Source organism: Erigeron canadensis, chromosome 6 (assembly GCF_010389155.1).
Source record: "Erigeron canadensis isolate Cc75 chromosome 6, C_canadensis_v1, whole genome shotgun sequence".
In the NCBI taxonomy this organism is placed as follows: Eukaryota; Viridiplantae; Streptophyta; class Magnoliopsida; order Asterales; family Asteraceae; genus Erigeron; species Erigeron canadensis.
The window spans coordinates 671,029-694,820 of NC_057766.1; the positions used below are offsets into that span (position 1 = coordinate 671,029).

General features: G+C 33.0%; 1 protein-coding gene, 2 long non-coding RNA genes and 1 pseudogene across 3 annotated transcripts; 3 read left to right on the forward strand and 1 right to left on the reverse strand.

Moving 5' to 3' along the window:
* Positions 1–726: 726 nt before the first annotated feature.
* Positions 727–1,638, forward strand: LOC122606127. The gene is made up of 2 exons (XR_006324808.1): positions 727–931; positions 1,339–1,638. It is a non-coding gene; the product is annotated as an uncharacterized LOC122606127 (long non-coding RNA).
* Positions 1,639–5,233: 3,595 nt separating this feature from the next.
* Positions 5,234–6,501, forward strand: LOC122602971 (probable E3 ubiquitin-protein ligase RNF217). The gene is made up of 2 exons (XM_043775588.1): positions 5,234–5,853; positions 6,360–6,501. Exons 1-2 carry the CDS (start codon positions 5,234–5,236, stop codon positions 6,499–6,501), a joined length of 762 nt encoding a protein of 253 aa, XP_043631523.1.
* A 761-nt stretch (positions 6,502–7,262) lies between these two features.
* LOC122605571 lies at positions 7,263–9,333 on the reverse strand. Its single transcript, XR_006324641.1, has 3 exons — positions 9,219–9,333; positions 7,995–8,954; positions 7,263–7,907 (listed from the first exon to the last, which is right to left on the reverse strand). It is a non-coding gene; the product is annotated as an uncharacterized LOC122605571 (long non-coding RNA).
* A 2,232-nt stretch (positions 9,334–11,565) lies between these two features.
* Positions 11,566–16,356, forward strand: LOC122605568 (annotated as a pseudogene).
* The last annotated feature ends 7,436 nt before the right edge of the window (positions 16,357–23,792 follow it).

The window sequence follows — 23,792 nt, forward strand, 5'->3', positions numbered from 1 at the left end:
GTATTGTATAAATATTTATTCAGCATTTTTTTTCTATATGTTTAGTTTTAAGGTTGAAAAGAATAAAACTATAAAACCACACTGCCTCCACTTTATTAGACTATTCACTCAAAGGTTGATAATCTGAACATGTTTTATGTCTATTATGGTTTAGCTACTCTTTCTATGGTCGTGAATGCATTTTTGTTGTCGGCAAAGCTTTTTAGTTTAATTTTAACATAACATTTGTATGTTTCTTTTAAGTTAATTTCTTATTTTTGGCACTTATATGCATTATTTTTTTATTTTTCTGATTTCAATCCTAGATTAAGAAAGAACTTTTTGTTAGAAACTTTTGAAAAGGGCCCCGAAAAGTGGTCTCGCCTAAAGTCACCAAAAAGGTTAAGCCGACCCTGATAGTATGTGAAAGTTTTTTTGAAGACCAAATAAATGAATTTTGTAAGATTGAGTTGTTGAAAGCTTTCAACTAAATACCATTTCTTTAGTCATTACACTTTTTACAATATTCGTGTAATTGTGCATCTATCATGTCAAAAATGTCAAAGCAAGCTTAACAAAAGTTGCGCTAAATCCGTTAATTCGTCGCATTAGTCGATTGTTCATAAAACGATATTTAAACAATCTGTGCATCGCGCAGGTAAAAGACCTAGTAAATAAATAAACATGTATCCACCTCTATTTAACGAAATATAATTAAATAAACAATTAGTTGTAAAAAAGGTTTTCTTTGAAGTCCCAACTTGTATTTACCAAACACTGAAAGAGTGAAAGATATAAAATCCACCTTTCAATTCAATTTAAAAATTAAATAAAAATAAAGTGTATTCTCGATTTCATCTAAAATCACAAATCGGTTATCATCGCCACCGCTGCGGATCGCACAATCCGAGCAATTCCACCGCACAGAACCAACGCCATCAACGTGTATTAGGTGAAATTGAGATTTGATTTGTTTCATTCTTCAATTCAATTCAGCTTATTATTATGATAAGTATGCCCAGTTTATAGATTATATGTTTAGACTTGTTTCAGTTCAGATCGTTATACGCCTTTAATTTATTACCGTTTCTTTATTAATTATTACTGTTTCTGAGTTAATATATATGTGTGTGTATGTATGCGTGTATCAAAGGAGCTTATAACTAGAATACACCTTATGCGTGCTTGTTTTAAGTGTGACTTACACGGTTAGAATTACACCTTGAGTTCATAAGCTTAAAATGTTTAGGCGATATTTTATGCATTACTCATCAGTTTTCGGTTAATAGTTTGGATGCAATGATTTCACTTATTAGCTTTCGGTTGATTTCTTAAATTACAAATTGTTGTTATTTACAGTCCTTGAGCTACTTCATGTGTTGTAATTTGAAGCATTGATTGATGATGCGGGAGATATGGAACAAGTAGAAGTTAAACAGTTAGAAGATGTGAATGGAGAAGACTTAGAAGGGGATGATGATCGATGTGATAAATGAAAACAGTGATGATGGTTACCAATAGCATATTTTAATATCTATTTACACCTGTCGATATCAACAATAATATTGTTTATTTATTTAGTCTATACAGTAGCTGTTGTAACTATGTTGTGTGTCTCGTTTATGCTGGAAATTCATGATTGGTTTACCGGTTGCTTTATTCAAGTGTTTACTAATGTCCACTCTTATACTATTCTCGTTTGGTTGCTTGTTTACCTTACTTTCATTGACCCCATTGTTGCGGGTTATCTGATCTGAGACACAACAGCTTATGAAGCGTTCAAGACTATAGAGTCCATGAAAACTCTGGTCAATAAGTATGGTCAAATGTGTGATTGCAGTTTGGACAGAAACGGGCCAGATATCCTTGACCTGATACATTATTCAAGCCTTGTACTTGGTGTGTGAATTCTATATATATACATTTCATCTTCTATACTTGACTGATCTTGGAACAGCTTGAGTTGTCGAATCGAGATGCAGAGCTTCGATTGCTTCAGGTTACTTACGAAAACATTCTACAAGGTTTGGACCTTTTGGGATTCCCCATGAGGTACGTACACGTTTATAAAACACGGAGCCTTGTGTCATGCTATTATTATAGTCAACTCCACCCTTCTATATAATATAACCTGCAAACCTTCAATTTTGTGACTTTTTTGTCCATAAAGTTGAACCCTTATTCTTAGCTTCTCTAGTCTGTTGTAACAATTAGTCTATTATGATTCTGGTGTCATTCTTATTATATGCAGATTTTCCTTCCTAAATAAAAAATTGAGAACATTGCGATTGGTACTCGATGTTGCATGCTGAGGAGGTACGCTCTATATATGATACTTAAGGTCACAAAATCGCTGGATTGTGGTTGTGTTGGGTAACAGTTAAAATATGGTTTCTTATAAACGACTGATTAGTATGTGACTATGTGAGTCAGCATTGGATGGTTCGGGTTCAACCAACAAGTTGTTGCCCATTAGTTTCAGTTTTGTAGTTTTTGAATGATACAATAAAAGCTAAATTTGGAACGGGGAAGTCTTATGCTCTCTTGGTCCCATAAAAATTGATCTTGACTTAGGTTGTTAATGTACCATTTATTTAACTGTTGCTTGTGATCCCGGCCCAACCTGCCGATTATAAACTTAAAACTATGGATAAGTAAATATGTCATGTAAAGCAAAGCAATCCTAACATGTTTCGATCCAGACCAAAGAATTCCCGTTTGACCTGTTATCTAAAGAGCTCATTTTCCACCTCGAAATCACATGGCATCAAACTTGTAGTTTTATCTTGTCAATTCCAGTAGCTTATATGCAACATCATCCATTATTTCATTCCTTCCCCTATCTATCAAAAGTCACATGAGAGTGGGCTAGATGATTTTTTTTTTAAGAGATATATGACCATGATTTTTTTTTCAAGAGATATATGACCATGATTTTTTTTCACCTGTATATTTGGTTTTTTTTTCAACAATTAGTCGGTATTTGACATCAGGGAAAACCTCACCGTATAATGGTGAAGCCCTACACGTACTCTAGACTACAAAATGTAGACCATAAGCCGTTACAGGTGATTCAGGGAAAAAATCCATAGACTTATCACTTCTAAGAGTCGAACCTAAAACCTGTGGGAAAAACCAGAGATGCATCTGTCAGTTGAGCTAGTTTTATTTGTTAAAAAAATATTTATTGTTGAGTTTTAAATATATCTATCAATAAATTAATACAAGATTGAGGTATTCTTGATGTGAATGTGGCACATTACTTCATTCACACGCTTCAATTTTAATTTTGTTAAATAACTTTCCTAATTTTGATTATATTGTAATTATAGATTTTCATATATAATATTGATTATTAAATATATATCAACTTAATTACCATTTAATTATTATATAATATAATATATTAAATCGTTTGAGTAAATCCATAATCTTTTTTTTGAAAGGCAGTAACGAATAAATGACTAACACCCCATGCGGATGCGCTTACGCTGATTCGACTCCTGACATTGCCTTAAAAGGTTTGCATTCCATGTGTTAAATGGATATAACATTGTTAAGTCTTCCCCACCATATTTACATGTGACAGGATTCGAACATGATATCCCCCAGAAGGAAACCACAATGTTTAATTTAGTTAATAACTATTTATATAATATAAGTAGCCTAACTATTTAATTTAGTTAATAACTATTTATATAAAATTACTTGTTTTATTTATTTTAAATTTCATTTATAATGAATTTTTTATTGGATTAGAGCTATCTCTGTGTTTTTTGCTTAACAATATTAATTTGTCTAATGTTATAATCAAAAACATATAACCTTTATATCTTGATTTTGCTATTAATGTCACTAAATCATCCGCTTACAGTTTAACGATGCATACATGATTAAACTATACATTGTAATTATATATTCCGTACATTAATCTTACGGGTTTTAAAACTAGTAATTATATTATATATTTAATAAGAAAAAAAATTATAGAAAAAAGAAGAAATCACCTAGAGTAGCTAGTTAGCATGGAGTTTTAGGTCCAAAAGAACTTTTAGTAGTGTCAAGTGTATAATTAGGACAGATTAAGAATTTTAATTTGTTAATAATAATTTAATTCACGATAATATTCAATCTTGTTTTAGTATTAACATCAAATTAAAACTCTTTTTTAGTTAATTTATTTAGATTGGTAGATTAGTCACACCGAAATCACGATGAAGTAAAAGAAAAAGATAACTGTCATTTTAAAGGAGGAGAAAATTACACTTTTGGTACCTTAAATTGGCAGTTTTTGCACTTATAGTCTCTAACTCAAAAAATTGCAGTTTTCATACCTAAAGTTATGTGTTTTTTTCAGTTTTGGTACCACGTACAGACGGCGTTAATTTTTTCCGTTGACACCCTCACGTGACAAACACTGAAGGGGTATTTTAGAGAAAATTACATTTTTGATACCTTAAATTGTCAATTTTTTCACTTTTGGTACCTCATGTAGACAACATATTTTTATTATACTCTCCAATTTTCATCTCACGCATTAGCATCTATCAAACAACACACACTCAAAAATCAACACACATTGCGATCATCCATATATCCATGTATACCTATATCTCTATACCATACGAAATCCAATACATAAACATGCGTAAATAAATTCAAATCTCTTATATGAATCATACACCACCAGAAAGGGTTACCGACTATCTCCTTCTCCACCAGGCACCACGACCTCTACCTTAGCTAGATATTCAATGCGTAATGTTGATTTTTGAGTGTGTGTTGTTTGATAGATACTAATATGTGAGATGAAAATTGGAAAGTGTATTAAAAATATGTTTGTCAAAAGTGAAAAAATTGACAACTTGAGGTACCAAAAGTGAAAAAATTGACAACTTGAGGTATCAAAAGTGTAAATTTCTCAAAAAGAAGGGGCCAAAAGACTAAAATACCCCTCACGTGTTTGTCACGTGAGGGCGTTAACGGCAAAAATTAACGCCGTATGAACGCGGTACCAAAACTGAAAAAAACACAAAACTTTAGGTATGAAAGCTGCAATTTTTTGAATTAGAGACTAAAAGTGTAAAAGCTGTCAGGAGAAAACTGTCGTTTAAATTGGTAGATATACATGGGCCATCAAATTAATATAAACTAGATAATTTATATTTTTTTACGAATTAAAATTAAACTATAAATACTAATTTTATCATCCTAAAATTCTTTCAACACAAATTAATAATTATCATCCAATCAAATGGGGAATGCAGTTGCAAAACCCCAACAAAACCCTCATCAAGATCCACAGAACCAACAACAAGAAGAAGAAAACCAAGACGCAACGTTCACTTGCGAGATTTGCATTGAACCCGTCAGCCTCCCCAACATCAAATTCAACAACAACAATCTTTGCGCTCATCCTTTTTGCGCCGATTGTATCATCAAATACATACAAGTGAAACTCGATGAAAACGTGTCTGACATCAAATGCCCTGCCATGACCTGCCAACACTCTCTCGAACCCTTATCATGCCGTCCCAAACTCACGCCTCAAGCGTTTGAAAAATGGTGCGACGTGTTATGTGAATCGAGTGTGTTAAGGGTAAAAGATAGGGTTTACTGCCCAAACATTGATTGCAGGGAGTTGATATTGAATGAGTGTGGGGATACAAATCTAAGGAGATGTGTTTGTGCGTATTGCAAAAAGCCTTATTGTTTACGGTGCAAGGCTCCATGGCATGATGATAATTCTGCTTGTGTGAAGGATGAAAACGACATCGCTTTTGAGCTTCTTTTGAAACGAAAAAGATGGCAACGGTGTGCGGTGTGTAAACGTTGCATTCAGCGCAGCTATGGTTGCAATCAAGTCGAATGCAAGTAAGTAATTTTGTTCTCCTTCCTCGATCCATACATATAAATACAGAACTAATTAAGTTAAGTTACTTACACATGTGTAACTTACACATGATTTTTCTGTGGGCCCGTCACTGGAAAGTCTTAGTGTTTTTACAAAAAAGTCTTGTATATCGTAGTAGATCATAATGGTGGTGTGTAACTTACGAAAATCAATGGTCCTTTTTTGGACTTTTTTTAGTTGGTCTCAAATTATCTTTTCACTATATAATATATATATATATATGTTTTTGAAATGTTTACGTTGTCTTAATCGGATTCGTGCTATAGAGTCCATCGCTGGATAGATACCCAATTTAAACCTCTAGATGAGAAAAACTCTTATCACCCAGAGATCTGGACGGACAAACTCACACTGGCCTACCATAGGTAGAAATTAATTACATATGGTCACCCTAAAAAATATGACTAAAGTAGGACTCGAACCTCAGATCTTTATTCAAACTCATTATTTACGTCTTAATTTGCAGATGTGGAAACAAGTTTTGCTACCTGTGCGGAAAACAAAATTGCACGTGCGGGTTTATACTTTCTGATCGTTTATTTTATTTTACATTATTTGTTGTAATAGGAGTACCTCTAATCTTGATATTCTCGTTTGTAAGGGAATAATTTAAGCTTTTATGGTGTTTTCATGATGGATTGTATGGAGGTTATGGATAAAGGCGGAGAGAATAAACATTTCAGTTAGTCATGTGGATTAATTGTGGTGAAAGGCTTGTTACAAATGATGTGTTTAGAGGTATTTATACATTATATCTTAATTTAATAATACCTGCCACATCTTACAAAATTACAATTTAACACTACATTTTATATTTTTAGTATTAATACAAATTCGGAGAGATGTTTGTGTTCGTATCCCAAAAAGCCTTATTGTTTCCTGTGCAAGGTTCCATCGCACGATGGTTCTACTAATGGTGTGGAGCTCAAAGATGAAAACGACGTCGCTGATTCTATATTTTATTTAACCTATCTATAGTTGAATAAATAACATAGATTGTTACATTGATAAAACAATCTTAAATATTACTACACAACATAACATTCAGTCATAGTTGATAAAACAATCTTAAATATTACTCACATCCTCCTTAAAATGTTGCTCGAGAATTATTGTCAAAATTTGTTAAACCGGCAAATCATGTTACCATACATCTTAAGACAATGATCTTTGGTGCAGTTTTGTCAGCTGAATTAAAAGATCAAACCTTGTTTCCTGATAAGCTAGTTTGCAATTCAAAATCCTTTAAGCTTCTACTGCAGTTATTAATCTTTCATCTGACATAGAGCCAAATACACACAAAGATCTACAGCATAACAAAAATATAAACAAGAAACTTTTAGGAAACAACGATTCTAAGTTTGGAATCTTGAGAGTTAAAAGAAAAATCAAATAAAATATGAAATAGTGCAGAAAGTCTGCAAAGTCAAGTTGATATTGGGCGAGGTTAACAAATGATCTGTTGATCCTCAAACACAATTCACAAAAGTACAGATCTTTTCAACTGGAAGACCACATTTATCAAACAAGACAGTTTCTCTTACAAGGAGGCTCATCTTCAATGGTGTCTGAGATCCTGCATGATTGGAGTGGAAGGAAATGCCTTGTCTTAGAGATGGGAGGCCATGGAACATACTCAAATTGCTGCCTTCTTGTATGTCCTCTTCACAAACAAGTCTTACACCACACCACTTTACTTCAACATCCGCACTAGAAGGGAATGCTACAGCAATTCTTATAGTTTCTACAGGGAAAATGGTCCCTAGACCTACACCGTCACAGTGGACATCTACAAAAATGTCTCTTACTTTGCATGTTAAGTGGCTTAATTATGAACTATGATACAGATTTTTGGCCGTGAAAACAACACACCATATCCCCTAAACTTATTGTACAACCAACCAGGAGGCAACTCTACCTTTACATGATTTCCTGTACTTTGATTTGTAAACCATTGATGAATTCTAGTTCCCTGGAGCACAATATGCAATTTCTTACCCATGTAATTACTTTTCTGCACATAAGAGACACGATATGTTAATATGACTGAGCCAGTCGGAGATAAAAATAATGAGATATATAGAAACAGTTGAGAGGGAACCTGCGGCACCAACATACACACCATGCTTTCAATGGTATAATTATCAACCAATTTTGGACAACTAGTGAAATCATAGAACAAGTTATAGTTGCTGTTAAGTATTTGCTGCTTGTGGATTTGTCGTAAAGCAGTGCAATCAATAGCATCGAAACGGGTAATGTTTGGTGGAAGTTCTGGCAACACTTCAAGCTTCTTGCAACCAACAAGTCCAAGCATCTGAAGTCGAGAAAGTCGACTCAAACTAGCAGGCAAGCTTGTCAAGTCATTACCACTCAAGTTTAAATGTTCTAAACATAATAAACCGCCAATGCTGTCCTGACTCAGTTCTGATAAACTGCAATGGCTAAGATCCAGACTTTTTAACAGATGTAGACACGATAATGAAGGCAATACCGAACTGGAGGGGTGTCGGAATATTCTAGGCAAAAACTAAGGCCAAAAGGTTGAAGTCCACCATCTTGATCGAGGCCATCGGGTCCCCTCATGCTCTCTTAGGGAACTTATCCATTCTTATGCAACCACAAAGATTCAGAACCTCCAGAGAACATAATTTGGTTATGCATGGAAAACTCCTAAGGCGTATGCAGTTCCTCAAATTCAAGACAACAAGCTGCGTGAGCAGTAGAATTGATGCATGAACTTCACACAAATTAATACAACCTTCAAAACTTAGCTCTTCGAGATTTCTGATCTCTGTGAAGTCAGGGCTATTTGTAAGGTTATGACAGTGCCTCAGCTTCATTATTTTTAACCTTTTTAGACGCTGACATCAAAACTATGAAGATGATATCACAATGTGTTTCCTTCTTTGGAATTGCAACTATGATTAAGCAACAAAAGTTCTAAATGCTGTCTTTCGACTTTGGAAACCAATTTTTGTGATCCCCTTTTTCAACGTTCTATATCCATATCTTTACGAGGATCTCTTTGGAGATGGCATCAATGAGCTTAGACTCGTACCTGTCAACCAAAAAGACCACGCCACAAATATTTAAAACAATTTTTGATGAGACTTCTAGATCATATGGATAATATTGTATGGCCCGTCATGAAATCAAATGTAGAAACACTACTTGACTAAAATTGTAGAAATACTACTTGACTAAAATATTTTGCCTAATTAATTTACAAGTAATTACACAAATTTGAGGCCTTAAAATATTATAGTCCTATAACTGTACGCTAATAGGATTATACGCTACCCATGAATCTGAATTTACATACCAGTAGCCAGATTGACGACGGCTCTTATGGTTGTCGGAGCTTTGTGTGACCACGGCAATGGTGTATTAGTGATGGCGGTGGTGGTCGCTGGAGTGATTTCGGGGGGAGATGTCCGATGACGGTTTCGTATGAGGAGATTGAATGAGATCGGTTTACTCAACACTAAAATTTCAAAGTCAATGGTTTTACAAACAAAATTACATTACCAAAATGAATATGAAAAGGTCTACTGTATACAAAATTACCACTACTATACAAAAGTAGTGGTTAAGGCTAAAGATTAAGGTAAAATATGTATAATATCTTTAACATCTTAATATATTATTAAGGTAAGATATGTATATATCTTTAACATCTTACTATACTTGAGTTAATTTCATTACATGTCTCTAAGATATATCGCGGTAGTAGCGATGGGTGACGATAGGGTGGTAACTATATTGGGGTGATTATTAATGTAAACATTTTCCATTTAAAAGGAATACTGGAGCCATTTTATTGATGTAGGGTAATTGTTGTTTAAGGTATTTTTGATAGATTATAAGTGTGATGTGGTGAAAGTAAAATGTTTAGAGACATATTCGTTTTATCAAAGACCGGAAAGTTTTAAAAAAATAATAATAATAAAATATTTTATTAAGGAGTTAAGATTATGTTAACCTAAATCTATGTTTTTCCTTGATCAAGTTTTTTATTTTTTTTTTAATTATTGACACCAAATACAAGAAGAAAAAAAATAAACCTTTTATAATAAAGGCTCTAACGAGAGACAAATAAAAAAAACTCACATATTTTATTCATTTCTTTTAAGTTTTGATACTTGAAAAGATTAGCATTCATTGATCCTTAGATAAAAATCAAGGGCCAAAATTTAAAATTTTAAAGAATCCTCTTTCTTCTATCTTAAAACTTTAAATAACCATACCATTCTTTTTTACATCAATCACTTTTACATTATTACCCACATCGCCGTCGTCACCACACTATTGCATCGCGCATGCATTTGTCTATTTTATTATATCTCTAAATATATATAAAAGAGAAACCTTAATTCCAAAATAGAAAAGTTTGGACCCTTGGATAAAGTTCAACTTTTAATTATAGCCATTAAATCAAAACGATGATGTCATATACCTTTTTTAACTTTTTTAGATTTAACATTAATTCAATAAATTAAATAATTTTTATTTCCTAAGACATTATTTATTAATGTTATTTAATATATAATTATGGAAACTAATATTTTTTAAATTTTATATTATTTTTCATATTTAAAATCAATTTTTGACTTTTTATTTAATATAATTTTCTTTTTAATCGGTACGATATACAGATTGACATAACTTTTTCAATAATTACTAAACGATTTTTGAGTTAATGAAGAACTGAAAAAAAAAAAATACAAAATATATAATAAGATATCATAATCATGTATAAAAAAATAGTTGTATGGAAATCATAAAAGATATATGTATAACTTTAAGTTAGATTAGCACACAACATGTGATGTATAGATTGATAATTTAATTGGTTAGTAAATTTTGTAAATAACTAAATTATTCAAACAAAATGTTAAAGCTCAAGTACAGACAATACAGATATATTCGGATGCATAAAAGACATCCAATCAAACAAAAACATTACTTAGCGAGACCATTAATAGATGATGTATCAATTAATCCAACTGACCGGTCAACATTAACCAGAATCTCAACGACTATCAATTTAACTTCACGTTTTTTTTAGTAGTTTAATTTTTACCAAGTTCAACATGTCATTATATATATATATATTGAAAAGTTATTTTAAAAACCTTTTTTTGTGAGAACTTTTCAAATAAGTCCAACCGATGATTATTCTTTACATGAAAATTATTTTTTGATTGTTTTCTGAATAACTTATGTGTAATTTTGAAGTTTATAATTGTGTGGAGACATGAATTATTATCCGTTATACAATTATGTGGAGATTTGGATTCTTGATCACATGTGCACGAATATTGCTATAATTACATGTAATCGACTTGCATATATGTGATCATATAAAAATAGTGATAGTGACGTTAATAGACAAGATAAGTAATGTATCGTACGTTACGTATAAAAATATATCTGACTTGTAAAAATATTTTTGATCATATAAAATAGTGATAGTGACGTTAATAGACAAGATAAGTAATGTATCGTTACGTATAAGCTTTAAAATATTATGACTATGAAAGTATGAATGAACGGTCGCAGATTAGGATCGAGTGGTGATGTGATGTCAAACATAGACTAGAATCTTGTATATGTTGTAGCTTATATAATAAAGTTGCAAAACATTATTATTGATGGTAAATGAGGGAGAAAACATGGAAAAAGAAGAAGACCAAACAACATCAAACTCCATACCCATCCTTACACCATATAACATGAAAAGATTCCATCTTTCTCATAGGTACGTATATTTTTCAATCTTTTTGGCTTCTTAGTTAATTTAATTTGTTAGCTTTTGACCTCTCTTTGGAGATAGAGTTTATATGCATGATTTGTTATTTGCATGAATGAAACTTTAATTTTCTCTAGATAATTCAACCTATATTATTAATAAAAAAAAATATTACTCGTATTAATATGCTTTTTGTTTGGTGTCGTCAGCTAGTTCTTCTTAGCAAGTTTCTCTATTATCGCTGAGTTTAACATGAACTATGATTATAAGTCTTCTCCATACACATTACACACGCATGTACACAACGTGTACCACAATAAAACAAATATACGCACAAATTAAACTAAATTATATTTAAGAAACAAAATAAAGTTTGATTCAAGCTATGTAGATACACACAACATATATGTTTCAAAAAGTATCAGTATTATGTCGTTTAATGATTTGACTAATATTTGATGTTTTAGATTTTATCTTAAATTATTTTTTAAGAAAACGAGTGAAACTAGTGACAAAGTGAAGCTAATATAATATGAAAAAATATAGATAAAAAATGAATGATTAAATATAAAGTGAATTAGATGGATGTTAAAGTATACACCAAATTACTCTTTTGATACAAACTTTTGAAGTTTTACTCGTATGATACCCAAAACTTGCAACTTTTTTCTTGGACCATACCTAAACTTACGTTTTTTTTTCTCGGACCATACTTACCGCTGACGGCCGTCTCTTTGACCATTAAGTCAAGCCACGTGTAATGCACAACGTATGTTAAATTATAGTTGTGTATAAAAGAAATTAAAACTGTTAAACAAAAGCAAATAACTATACATTCAGCCAAATGTTGGTTACGGGTTCGAAACCTTAGAAAGGCATATTGGGAAGTCCTTGCCGATAAGGTTGGGCATGAAGGTTTTCTCTAGTATTTAGTTGGTTTCCTCCAGAACAGTAGTGAAACTTTCACTGTCAATCATGCCCTCGGATTGACTATGCTGGTGACGTGTGTGATCTCTACCGGACAATGAAGAGACATGTCGTTGAGTTCAATCGCCACTGCTGTTAAAAAAAAAAAAAACTATACAATGTATATAAGCATAGGGTTATAAGTAAAAATCTACGAATAATTTTTTTTTGATTTTTAAGTTTTGGTCGGATCTGTAATGTCAAATTTAGCCCATTTGTAAAAATAATAATTCAAAGTAACCCTAAAAAAAAAAGGAACTAACACATTTTTAAAGGAATGGAAAACTAACACATTTTTTTTTAAAAAACCTCCTCAAAAAAACACATGTAGTTTTGTTTTTTAACCCCGTCCCGATTAAGTATTAATTAAGTTAATTAAAATCGTTTAGGTTGTAATGATGTTGCAGGGTTGTTTTGGCACCTTTATCAAGGCTAAGATCCTACAATTTCACCCCACAACCACATGCCATTTTGTATTATAAACAAAGAACCACAAAAGGTGGTTTTTTAATCAGTGAAGCATCTGGGATTTCAGAAACTGCTCAAGGGTTAGTATTAATTTTACATTTTATTTTTCTATAATAATAATGAAATTAATATATTACATGTTCCACTTGGAAATTTGTAGTTTGCCAAATACACCTGGAATTTGGAAGAAAGAGCATGTAGAAGCATGGAAACCAATAGTAAATGGTGTCCACGAAAATGGAGGGATCTTTTTTTTGTCATTTGTGGCATTCTGGTAGAGTGTCTAATAATTGTAAGTTTTATTTTATGCGCATTTTTCGGATTGTTTTAAATATATAGTCTATATATATAGCTCATTGGGCTGAATTTATGTAGAAGCGTACACAATAGCTAGCTCATTACTGAATTATTTATCATGGTCAGTCCACACAATTAAATGATGTTGGACCAGTGGACCACTGCTATAGAAACTGATCTAAACTAAACAAGTAGGCAATAAGAAGTGACATAGACATTGTATTAAAATATCAAGAGAACGCACCAAATCTTTATTTTTGTTTTTGAACAGAAGTTACAAAATAGAATATACAAGGCTTGTTGCATCAATCTTTAATTTTTATTTTTTTTTTATATGGATAGAAGAAATGTGAATTATTAACATATAATGGGAGGTGTCCAGCTCCACCTTTTTAGCTATTTTCAAAATTCATAAAATTGCCATTAGTATCTACTATCTATAGACTAATCTATATAAATTTATCTTTCAATATTGAGCTATCTGTTAACTAGCTAATTAACTCGGGTTCAACTCGGACATATTAACAAAAGTTTTATAAAACCATATTTTCGCAACTTTACGAAATTGATTGAGCCTATTCCTAAATATCTATGTTATAGTTAACTAAAACATTTTTTAGTATACTTAGTGTGCAAACAACAAACATACATATATTACTCATAAGTCATAACTTCATAATAGTATACCTTATGTTATGAATAAATTTATTTGGTTAATAAAATAAATCATAAATTATATAATTATATTTTAATTTATATGAGACTTGGGTTATAAAATAAATAAATCATAAATCAACTAAAAATGGTATAAATTTTAAAAAAGGATGATGTCATAATTCAAGACAATAAAAAGGAAATAATTAATATAAAGAAATCTAATAATAAAAAGTAAGCATTTTTTTAAAAATAATAATCTCATACAAATCTTGTTTTATTTATATACGAGATTTATATTAATTTATCTACTCAGAAATATGAATTTATTTATAATAGTATAATTTAGTCCTTTTCCTTTTAATTGTTGAAATGAAATTCTAAAATAATAATCAGTAATAGTTATACCTTTTAAAGGTCTAAAATTTGTATTATATCTTGGTTGAAGAAGTTTATACTAACAAACACCTTCGCTCTCTTAGAAGTAGATATAATTTTTTTGGAAGCTTTTGTCCCATTTCCTGTTATATAAATCCTCATCGATGTCCAAATCCAAAATCTATGCCAAATAATGTTTTCAAAACCCGATCCTTGACATTTTAAGGTTCAATTGGTTGTTGCCAAACCCGGAATAGGGCATTTTACCCTGGAGTTACTCAATCTTTTTAAGTGATTTTTTTTAGGGATTTGCACAATTTTTTTAACTCCTATAATCTATAGACTCACAAAAGATAAATATAAGTATGTATTTCCATATTATTATTAGATAAACATAAATATATAGTCTCTTTAATAAGTACGAAACTCAAGCACGATGAATGTTTATAGTAATTTTGTTTAGGAAATTTGTGAAAATAGTATAGGGCCCGGTTGTTGGGTCACCTAAGACCTGCGCGCGATGTTATTGCCGACCTTTCATTTAGCTTTTTGAAGGCTGGTGTGTTGAGGTCACATATGCATAGTTGTCGACTCGTAAATCTCGACTCGACTCGAAATCTGATTTTTCGGCTCGTGACTCGAATCGTAAGAGTCAGGATATTTGAAAATGTATATTTTTATAATTATGTGTAATTATTTATTGTAAAAATATTGTAATTTATTAATATGATAAGCTAAAAATAAAAATACTATTAAAATCAAAGTAAATTTAAAAGCATATAAAAGAGTTATATTTAAAAAAAAATTAAAAAAAAAAAAAATTTTAAGAATTATTTTGTGACTCGTGACTCGTACATGACTCGGACCGACTCACACCACAAAACACGAGTCATGTTACGAGTCTGGAGTAAAACAAGTCATTCCATCGAGTCGCCTCGTTTTCCCTTTGTTTTGACTCGACTCGTACGAGTTTAACAACTATGCCTTATATGTGACATGTGATATTGTCAAAAGCCCATAATATTGTCAATGCCTTATGACACGTACATTGACACATTACATGGAAAATAATGTGAAATTTAATTAACTTTTTGGTAATCCAGTTTATCAGCCAAACGGCCAGCCTCCAATCTCGAGTACTGACAAGCCAATTCTAAAGCAGCAATACATTGGTGGTCATGGAGAAAATGATGCTCAATATTCAACTCCACACAGATTAACCATCGATGAAATATCTGGCGTCGTTGACGATTTTCGAATGGCTGCAAGAAATGCAATGGAAGCAGGTTTTGATGGGGTCGAGATTCATGGTGCAAACGGATACTTGGTTGACCAGTTCATGAAAGACCAAGTAAACGACCGGACCGATCAATACGGAGGAAGTCTACAAAACCGTTGTCGTTTTCCTCTCGAAGTCGTGGAAGCAATATCAAACGAAATAGGAGCTGAGAGAGTAGGAATGAGGTTGTCTCCATTTGCCAACTATAACGATTCAAGTGACTCGGATCCAAACTCACTTGGTACTTTTATGGCCGAGTCACTGAGTCAACTCGGGATCGCTTATTGTCACGTGATCCAGCCACGAATGGTGACTCAGTTTGAGCGAGTGGAAACTCGTGATAGTTTGGTGGAGATGAGAAAAGCGTTTAAAGGTACTTTTATGGTCGCGGGTGGGTACTACGATCGAGATGAAGCGAGTCGTGCGATTGAAACTGGGAAACGGATCTTGTAGCGTTTGGGCGTGCATTTTTGGCGAATCCAGATTTGCCTCGCAGGTTTAGGCTGAATGCACCATTAAACGAGTATGATGGAAGTACATTTTATACGGATGATCCCGTTGTTGGATACACGGATTACCCATTTCTCGATGATTGAAAATAGCCGTATGAATCAATAGATAATATGTGTCCTTAATTACTATATATATATGTTATTGATTGATATATACTCGTACATAGGGATACGGCCCAGTATGGCTGATTTTAGCTTAATATCTTGGTCAAACCAGTATAAATGTTCACTTTAATGTTCGTATGAATGATCATACCGTTCAAATTATTTTGTCCTACCAAACCAATTAAGTTGGTTTGGTTTGGTCGGTTTTACGACTATCATCATTTTTTGAAATTCGAACTACAAATAAAAGCACCTAGTTAATGTTGGAAATTTTGTATATTATTATTTAATTTGTTAAAATAATATAACATAAAATATCCAAGTTAATAGATATGATAAAATGAAGTTGAAAGTGTATTTAACTAATGTGGGTTTGTCACACATTGATAGAAGTATAAACATTAAGTGTGTTTATAAGGAGGAGTGTTAGAAGAATGATAATTCCTTATAAGGGGCTACAGCCTAAGTGGGCGAAGAGGGTGCAGAGCACCCGACGCGCCCGAGACCAGGTTCATGGAGCACTTAGCACGCTCGCATCGCCGCGATCCGTTTTAGAGCCGTCTTTATTTTTGGCTAGCTCGATTATGGCTTCCATGGCTCAGTATGATGGCTCAATATGGCTCAAGTAATTGTTGTTATGGGAACAACACTTGCCTTGGTTCAGCAAGTGACACCTACTGATAAGGTGTTGTTAACCTTCTAAGGTTAACATGTGTTTCCACTAAACCAAAATCTGATATACATATTTATATCTTAGATTAATCAGATTAACAACAACAACACTAACACTTCTTCAAACTGGATCAAACAAACACTTTCTCCTTCACTACTCTTATTGATGTTCTTAAAGGTATAATTCTGGGTTGTTGGTTAACTCCGGCAGTACATACTGCTTCGGCTGTTGTACCTTGGGGAACTCACAGGTTCACTTGGGTGGCCCGAAATCAGTTTTAAGGAACCTTGGTTTAACCATATCCTTAGCCAATTTGCCTTCTTCTTTTATGTTTTTGTTTCTGTTTCTTTTACTTTATTGTATTGATTAGTAGTAATTAGTTTACTTGTAATACTCTTGTTGTAATTTGAATTTTATTTAGCAATAAAATGTTCTTTTGTTGAATGGTGTTCCTACAATCTTAAAACTGATTTTTGCTTCTTCACCATTCTGTAAATTCCAATTACAAAACTATTTTCCAAAACCTTTTGTTATTTACTTTTCTGTATATGTTCATAGAAGTTTTTTAGTAAAACTTTGCTTGTTGTATTTCAGAAATGCCTACTGAAATGAACTTCTCTACTAATGGAACTTCTGCTTCTACCACCACCAACACTGTTGGTGCTACTGTTTCTGAATCTGTAGGACATATTGTCTCTACAAACATGGGACCCTTAGTGGGTACCCAAGCTGCTCAAATTGTGGCCAACCATGCTGAAAAACCAGAAAAACTTGCTGGTTCATACTTCAAAAGATGGCAACAAAAGATGTTGTTTTACCTCACTACTGTGAATCTTGCGAGATTCTTGTATGAAACAGCCCTACAATTCCTGAAGGGTGTACTGATGTTCAAGTAGTGAGTGCTATTGATGCTTGGAAGCATTCAGAATATCTTTGTCGAAACTATGTGTTAAATGGTCTTGTGGACACACTTTATAATGTATATTTTAAAATTTCCACAGCCAAAGAACTCTGGGAATCTTTGGATAAAAAGTACCAAACCGAAGATGCCGGAACTAAGAAGTTCATTGTGGCAAGATTCTTAGAGTTCAAAATGGTTGATTCAAAAACTGTTGTATCTCAAGCTGAAGAATTGCAATTCATTCTGAGTGATATTCTATCAGAAGGAATGGTTCTTGGTGAAACATTTCAAGTTGCTTCCATAATAGAAAAGTTGCCTCCAAGTTGGTTGGATTTCAAAAATTACCTTAAGCATAAGCGAAAGCCTATGACTGTTGAAAAGCTTGTTGTTCGTCTTCGAATTGAAGAAAACAATATAGTTGCTCAAAATGGTGGTCATGTTGAAGGACTTGCTAAGGTCAACTTTGTTGAGCATGGTCAAAGTTCCAAAGGAAAAGGTAATTTCAAGGGTAAAGGGAAAAGTCCTAATAAGAAGAACAAAGGAAAAAAAGGTGGATTTGAGTCCAAAGAATGGTGGTGTAAAGAAGAAGGTTAGTTTGTTCAAAGGGAAGTGCTACAATTGCGGTGAATTTGGTCACCGAGCTAATCAATGCAAGAATCCAAGGAAGGAAAGGGCAAATATGGTCGAAGATGACATGCCTCTTGTTGCTATGATTTCTAACCTCACGGCTAAGTTGGAAGAGGTCAATCTTACCACCGCTGGAATCAAAGGATGGTGGGTTGATACGGGTGCAACCTGGTCATGTGTGTCCTGATAAGACGATGTTTCATAACTTTAAAGAAACATCCGGTGATGACAAGTTGTATATGTGATTCTCAAGTGGACTTCAGGGAGAGAGCTCAAGTTAACCAATGTGTTGTATGTTCCCGAGTTGCGCAAGAGTCTTGTGTCAGGTTGGTTGCTTAACAAGAATGGGTTTCGTTTAGTGTTTGAAAGTGATAAGTTTGTGTTAACTAAACGTGGTTTGTATGTTGATCAGGGCTATGCCCTTAATGGTATGTTTAAGCTCAATGTTGTACCAATCAAGGAAATGAATGAAAATGCTTCTACTTCCACTTATTTGATTGAGTCTTCTAATGTTTCGCATAATCGTCTTGGACATGTGAATTTTAATTCAATGCGTCGTTTAATTAAGTTAAATTGTATACCATCTTTTAACATTGATTATAATTCTAAATGTCCAACTTGTGTTGAAGTTAAACAAACCGCGAAATCTTTCAAATCAATTGAACGAAACACCGAGCCATTAGATTTAATCCATACCGATGTATGTGTTTTAGAACGAGTCCATCTCGTGGTGGTAACAAATATTTCATCACATTTATTGATGATTGTACAAGATATTGCTATGTATACTTACTAAAAAGCAAAGATGAAGCAATAGAAAGTTTGTCTTGTACAAAAATGAGGTTGAGAATCAACTCAACAAAAAGATTAAACGATTAAGGAGCGATAGAGGAGGTGAATACGTTTCTCCTTTTGCTAAAATTTGTGCTCAAAATGGTATTATACATGAGCAAACAGCTCCTTATACCCCACAACAAAATGGCATTGCTGAAAGAAAGAATTGAACTCTTAAAGAAATGATGAATGCCATGTCAATAAGCTCGGGTTTAGGGCAAGACATGTGGGGAGATGCCGTTTTATCGGCAAACTATCTTTTGAACAAAATTCCTATAAATTCTTATGAGTTATTGTGACAACCGTCATCTGAGCGTATTTTCCGGAGTACTTTTACGGTCGTTTTAGTTCGTTTCGTTTATGTACACCATTAGAATTTAAGACTTTGTCGATGGAATAAGTGGACTTATATTTTATTCGGGAGCATTTAGAATTTAGAAAAATTGTGCGTGGACTCGAAAACATGAGGAATGCTAGTTGTCTTGTAGAAATGTCAAATTAAGTAAAATACTTTAAATTCAATCACTTAAAGAGTTAGTAAATAACTATAGACATGTTTATATCCGTTAGAAAGCTATTGAAAAGTTACATTTAAATATGTCAACGAAATGTTTTAACGGGTCTCGGGTTTTCTTAAATTGTCGGGTCAAACCATTTTAATCGAAAGTCAAAGGGTGAGACTAGGGAACTTATGACCTAACAAAACCCTAAAATCTTCCCACCTCTCCCTCATTTCTCACAAACTCTTTCTCCCTCATCCCTCTTTCTCTCTATGGCCACCCCCTTCTCTCCTTTTCCTCTATAAAATCCAGCTGCCACTATCCACCACCGTAAACTGCCGCCGAACCACCATAAACCACCACGAAATCTTCATCTTTTCTTTTAGATTTGGAGCAAGCTTTGTTGAATCCATGTTTGTTCTTCTTCAAATCTCGAGTTTTTAACTATATATATACATTTTCCGGATATGTTTTTATATAAACATTTAGATCCGAAAATATCACATATATTTATATATAAATAGGATATGAGTAAGTGTATATGTATTGGGATCCGAAAACTTTACAAATTTATGTATATAAATCGGTTTCTTCCTCCTCTTCCTTTCTAAAATCCAAAGTTTTTGTATTTTATATGTATATTTGGCTATATGTATATATATATATGTATAGATCCGATTACTTGACCAAAAACACATATATTTCGTGTATGTATGTTTAGATCCGAAAAGAAAGGTGCGAAATCCTTTGAAATCCGTGAATAAATCCGAAAACCCCATTGAATCCATGAAGCTTGAACCGAAATCTATATAGATCCGGAAACAATGAGTCTGAAATCCTCTAAATTCGATACCTTTAGATCCGAAATCTTCATATTGATGGTTGGTTCTTATTCTTGTAGTTTTAGATCTGAAAATGTTTATATACATGGGTTGTTTTGATTGTTACTGATTAGATTTACTTAGACCTTGAATTGAAAATCATGATTTTGGACATAAGGTTGTGTTAGTGTTTGGATATAATTTTGATGGGTCATTTTCTAGCCGGTCAACGCCGGTCAACGGTAGTCAAAGGGCAAATTCATATTTTGTCTATTTTGGTCTTTTTGGCAAAAATTAGGGTTTGATTCAATTTGGACTTTGTAGTCAAAGTTATATAAGGATTTTGGAAAAGTCAAAATTAGGGCTTTCGTAAAAAATGAATTTTTGTCAAAGTCAAAATTGGGACTTTCTTGGTCAAAATCAGATTTGGATTTTTGTCAATTAGAGTCATGTTATAATCTATTCAAAGTTGTCGAAATATTAATAATATGGGCATATGACTAAATACAACTATATGTATATATATATATATAAACTAGGTAAAGACTATATAAGTTATACGACATTCCGAACTTAATATATATTTTATAATGACGTTTCATACGAAGACTTGAAGGGATATAAACAATAAAACGTGACATCGGAGTTAATATGAACATTAGACCTAAGTATATATATATAATATATATACGGACTAATTAAAATAGACAATTTATATATATATATATGTATATATAAGGACTAATTTAGTAAGAACATATATATAAATATATATACGAGCATAGTGCCCATGCGTTGCGGCGGTTAGAAGGCGAGGGCAACATAAAAGGGAGACGGTGGAGAAATAGGGCGGCGCGGAGGGTGATAGAAGGTTGATAAGAGCGTGTAATGATTAGAAAGAATGGGGAAAAGAGAGTATATAAGAGTTTTATATATAAGTAAGGGTGTAAGGGTATTATGGGAATACTGAAAAAAATGCTTAATTTCCTAAAATAGATGTTCAATATGTTTTATAAGGGAGTATAGATATACAAGGACTAATTTAATAAGAACATATGTATATATATATAATACAAAGATCAATGGACTCGAAAAGACCAAATAAATTATACATTGGTATAATAGTAATTGATGACATTGATATTAAAATATGATTTTCTTAAAAGAAGTATTTCTTTTGGGCAATTTATAAGAACAAATGAGACTATAATATATTATGACGTTGATGAGATATAATGGCATTTCCTAAGACACTAATATAGGACATGGACTTGTGCAATTAAGTAAGTACTTACTGGGTGACTTGTGGATAATGTAGGACTTTTGGACAGATAGTGAGCTTATTTCAGGTGTATCTGACTGTTCGTGTTCTTGTTCAGTGATCTAGGGTACTTATACTTATGCTGCTTTCAGGTGAGTTTCGTAGCCCCTCTTTTTACAAGTTTTGGGGTGGAAAGTATATTTATTTTTAAAACAGTTTTGTCGATTTCTATTCCATGTTCAATATTGAGCCTGTGCGTATAGAGTTGCTTGTGCCATATGACGTGCTTGTTCTTGATTGTATGTGTGTGATTATGTGCTTGATGGTCGTGCTTATTGACGTGCTTTTTGTGTGCATTGGATACTTGGACTGAGGCAGGTACCGTAAGACCAGACTTTGAGACTTAAGGCAGGTTGTTTAACCGTAAGGCCACATATCATTACTAAAGGCAGGTTGTTGAACCGTAAGGCCACACTTTGAGTACCTTGGACTTTACGTGCCTTGAGACTTGAGTACCTTGACTTATGGCGTAACTCTGCTCTTTATATATTGAACAACTACTTCATTTGTACTTAAAGAATCGACATAGAACCTATTTCACTATTGTGCTTTTTGACTAAAACCTACGAACTCACCAACCTTTGTGTTGACACATTTTAGTATACTTCTCAGGTACTCAGACTATTAAGGGATAAAGACTTTTATGCTAGGACTGAACTTCAGAGATTTATGCTCCATTGCTTATTGTCAGACTTTAAGGCACATGCCTTGGACTATCCTGTTGATGAACTTATTGTATTAAGCTATTCCAGCATCGTCATGACTCTGAACTCATGTTTTAGGGATATATTTATTATATTTCATGTCATTTTAGCATTATCTACGTAATTCCATGTCGTGCTGTATTTTTCATGACACCTCATGTTTCCGCCAATGGTGGGGTGTTACAGTTATGGTTTAACAGAAAACCATCCTATAAATTCTTGAAAGTATGGAGGTGTTTAGCAAAGGTGGTGGTTCCACCACCAAAAGTTCAAAAGATAGGACCAAAAACTGTTGATTGTGTATTCATAGGATATGCTCAGCATAGTAGCGATTGTGAATCCTCAAATCTTGTTGAACATAGTAGTGCATATCGGTTTCTAGTACATGAGTCTAAGAACCCAGAAATACACAAAAACAACATACTTGAGTCGAGGAATGCATCATTTTTTGAGGATGTGTTTCCTCGTTTGGACAAAGATTGATAAGATTGTTCCAAATGATCATCAAGAATAATCAGAAGAGGAAGAAGTGGAACCGCGAAGAAGCAAAAGGCAAAAGATTGAAAAATCTTTCGGGCCTGATTTTGTTTCTTATATGGTTATGAGTGAACCTCAAACATATCATGAAGCAGTTACTTCACAAGAAGTGCCTCAATGGAAAGAATCCATCAAGAGTGAAATTGATTCTATTTTACAGAATCATACTTGGGAACTAGTTCGTCTTCCACCTGGTTGTAAACCACTTGAACATCGTTGGATATTCAAAAAAAAGATGAAAGCTGATGGCTCAATTGATAAGTACAAGGCAAGGCTTGTAGTCAAAGGATATAGACAAAAGAAAGATCTTGATTACTTTGATACATATGCGCTTGTAACTCGAGTAACTTCGATCAGATTGGTGCTTGCGATTGCAGCATTGAGAAACTTGGAAATACATCAAATGGATGTAAAAACAACCTTTCTCAATGGTGAGCTAGATGAAGAGATATACATGGCACAACCTGAAGGTTTTTCCGCTCCTGGCCAGGAGGACAAGGTTTGTAAACTTGTCAAATCATTGTATGGATTGAAACAAGCTCCCAAACAATGGCATCAAAAGTTTGA

What these genes read in the sequence shown, in the direction of transcription:
- LOC122602971 (XM_043775588.1), top strand. Translation starts at nt 5,234, where the DNA reads ATGGGGAATGCAGTTGCAAAACCCCAACAAAACCCTCATCAAGATCCA. An exon ending in TGCAATCAAGTCGAATGCAA is followed by an intron (nt 5,854 to 6,359) that starts GTAAGTAATTTT and finishes CTTAATTTGCAG; the next exon opens with ATGTGGAAACAAGTTTTGCT.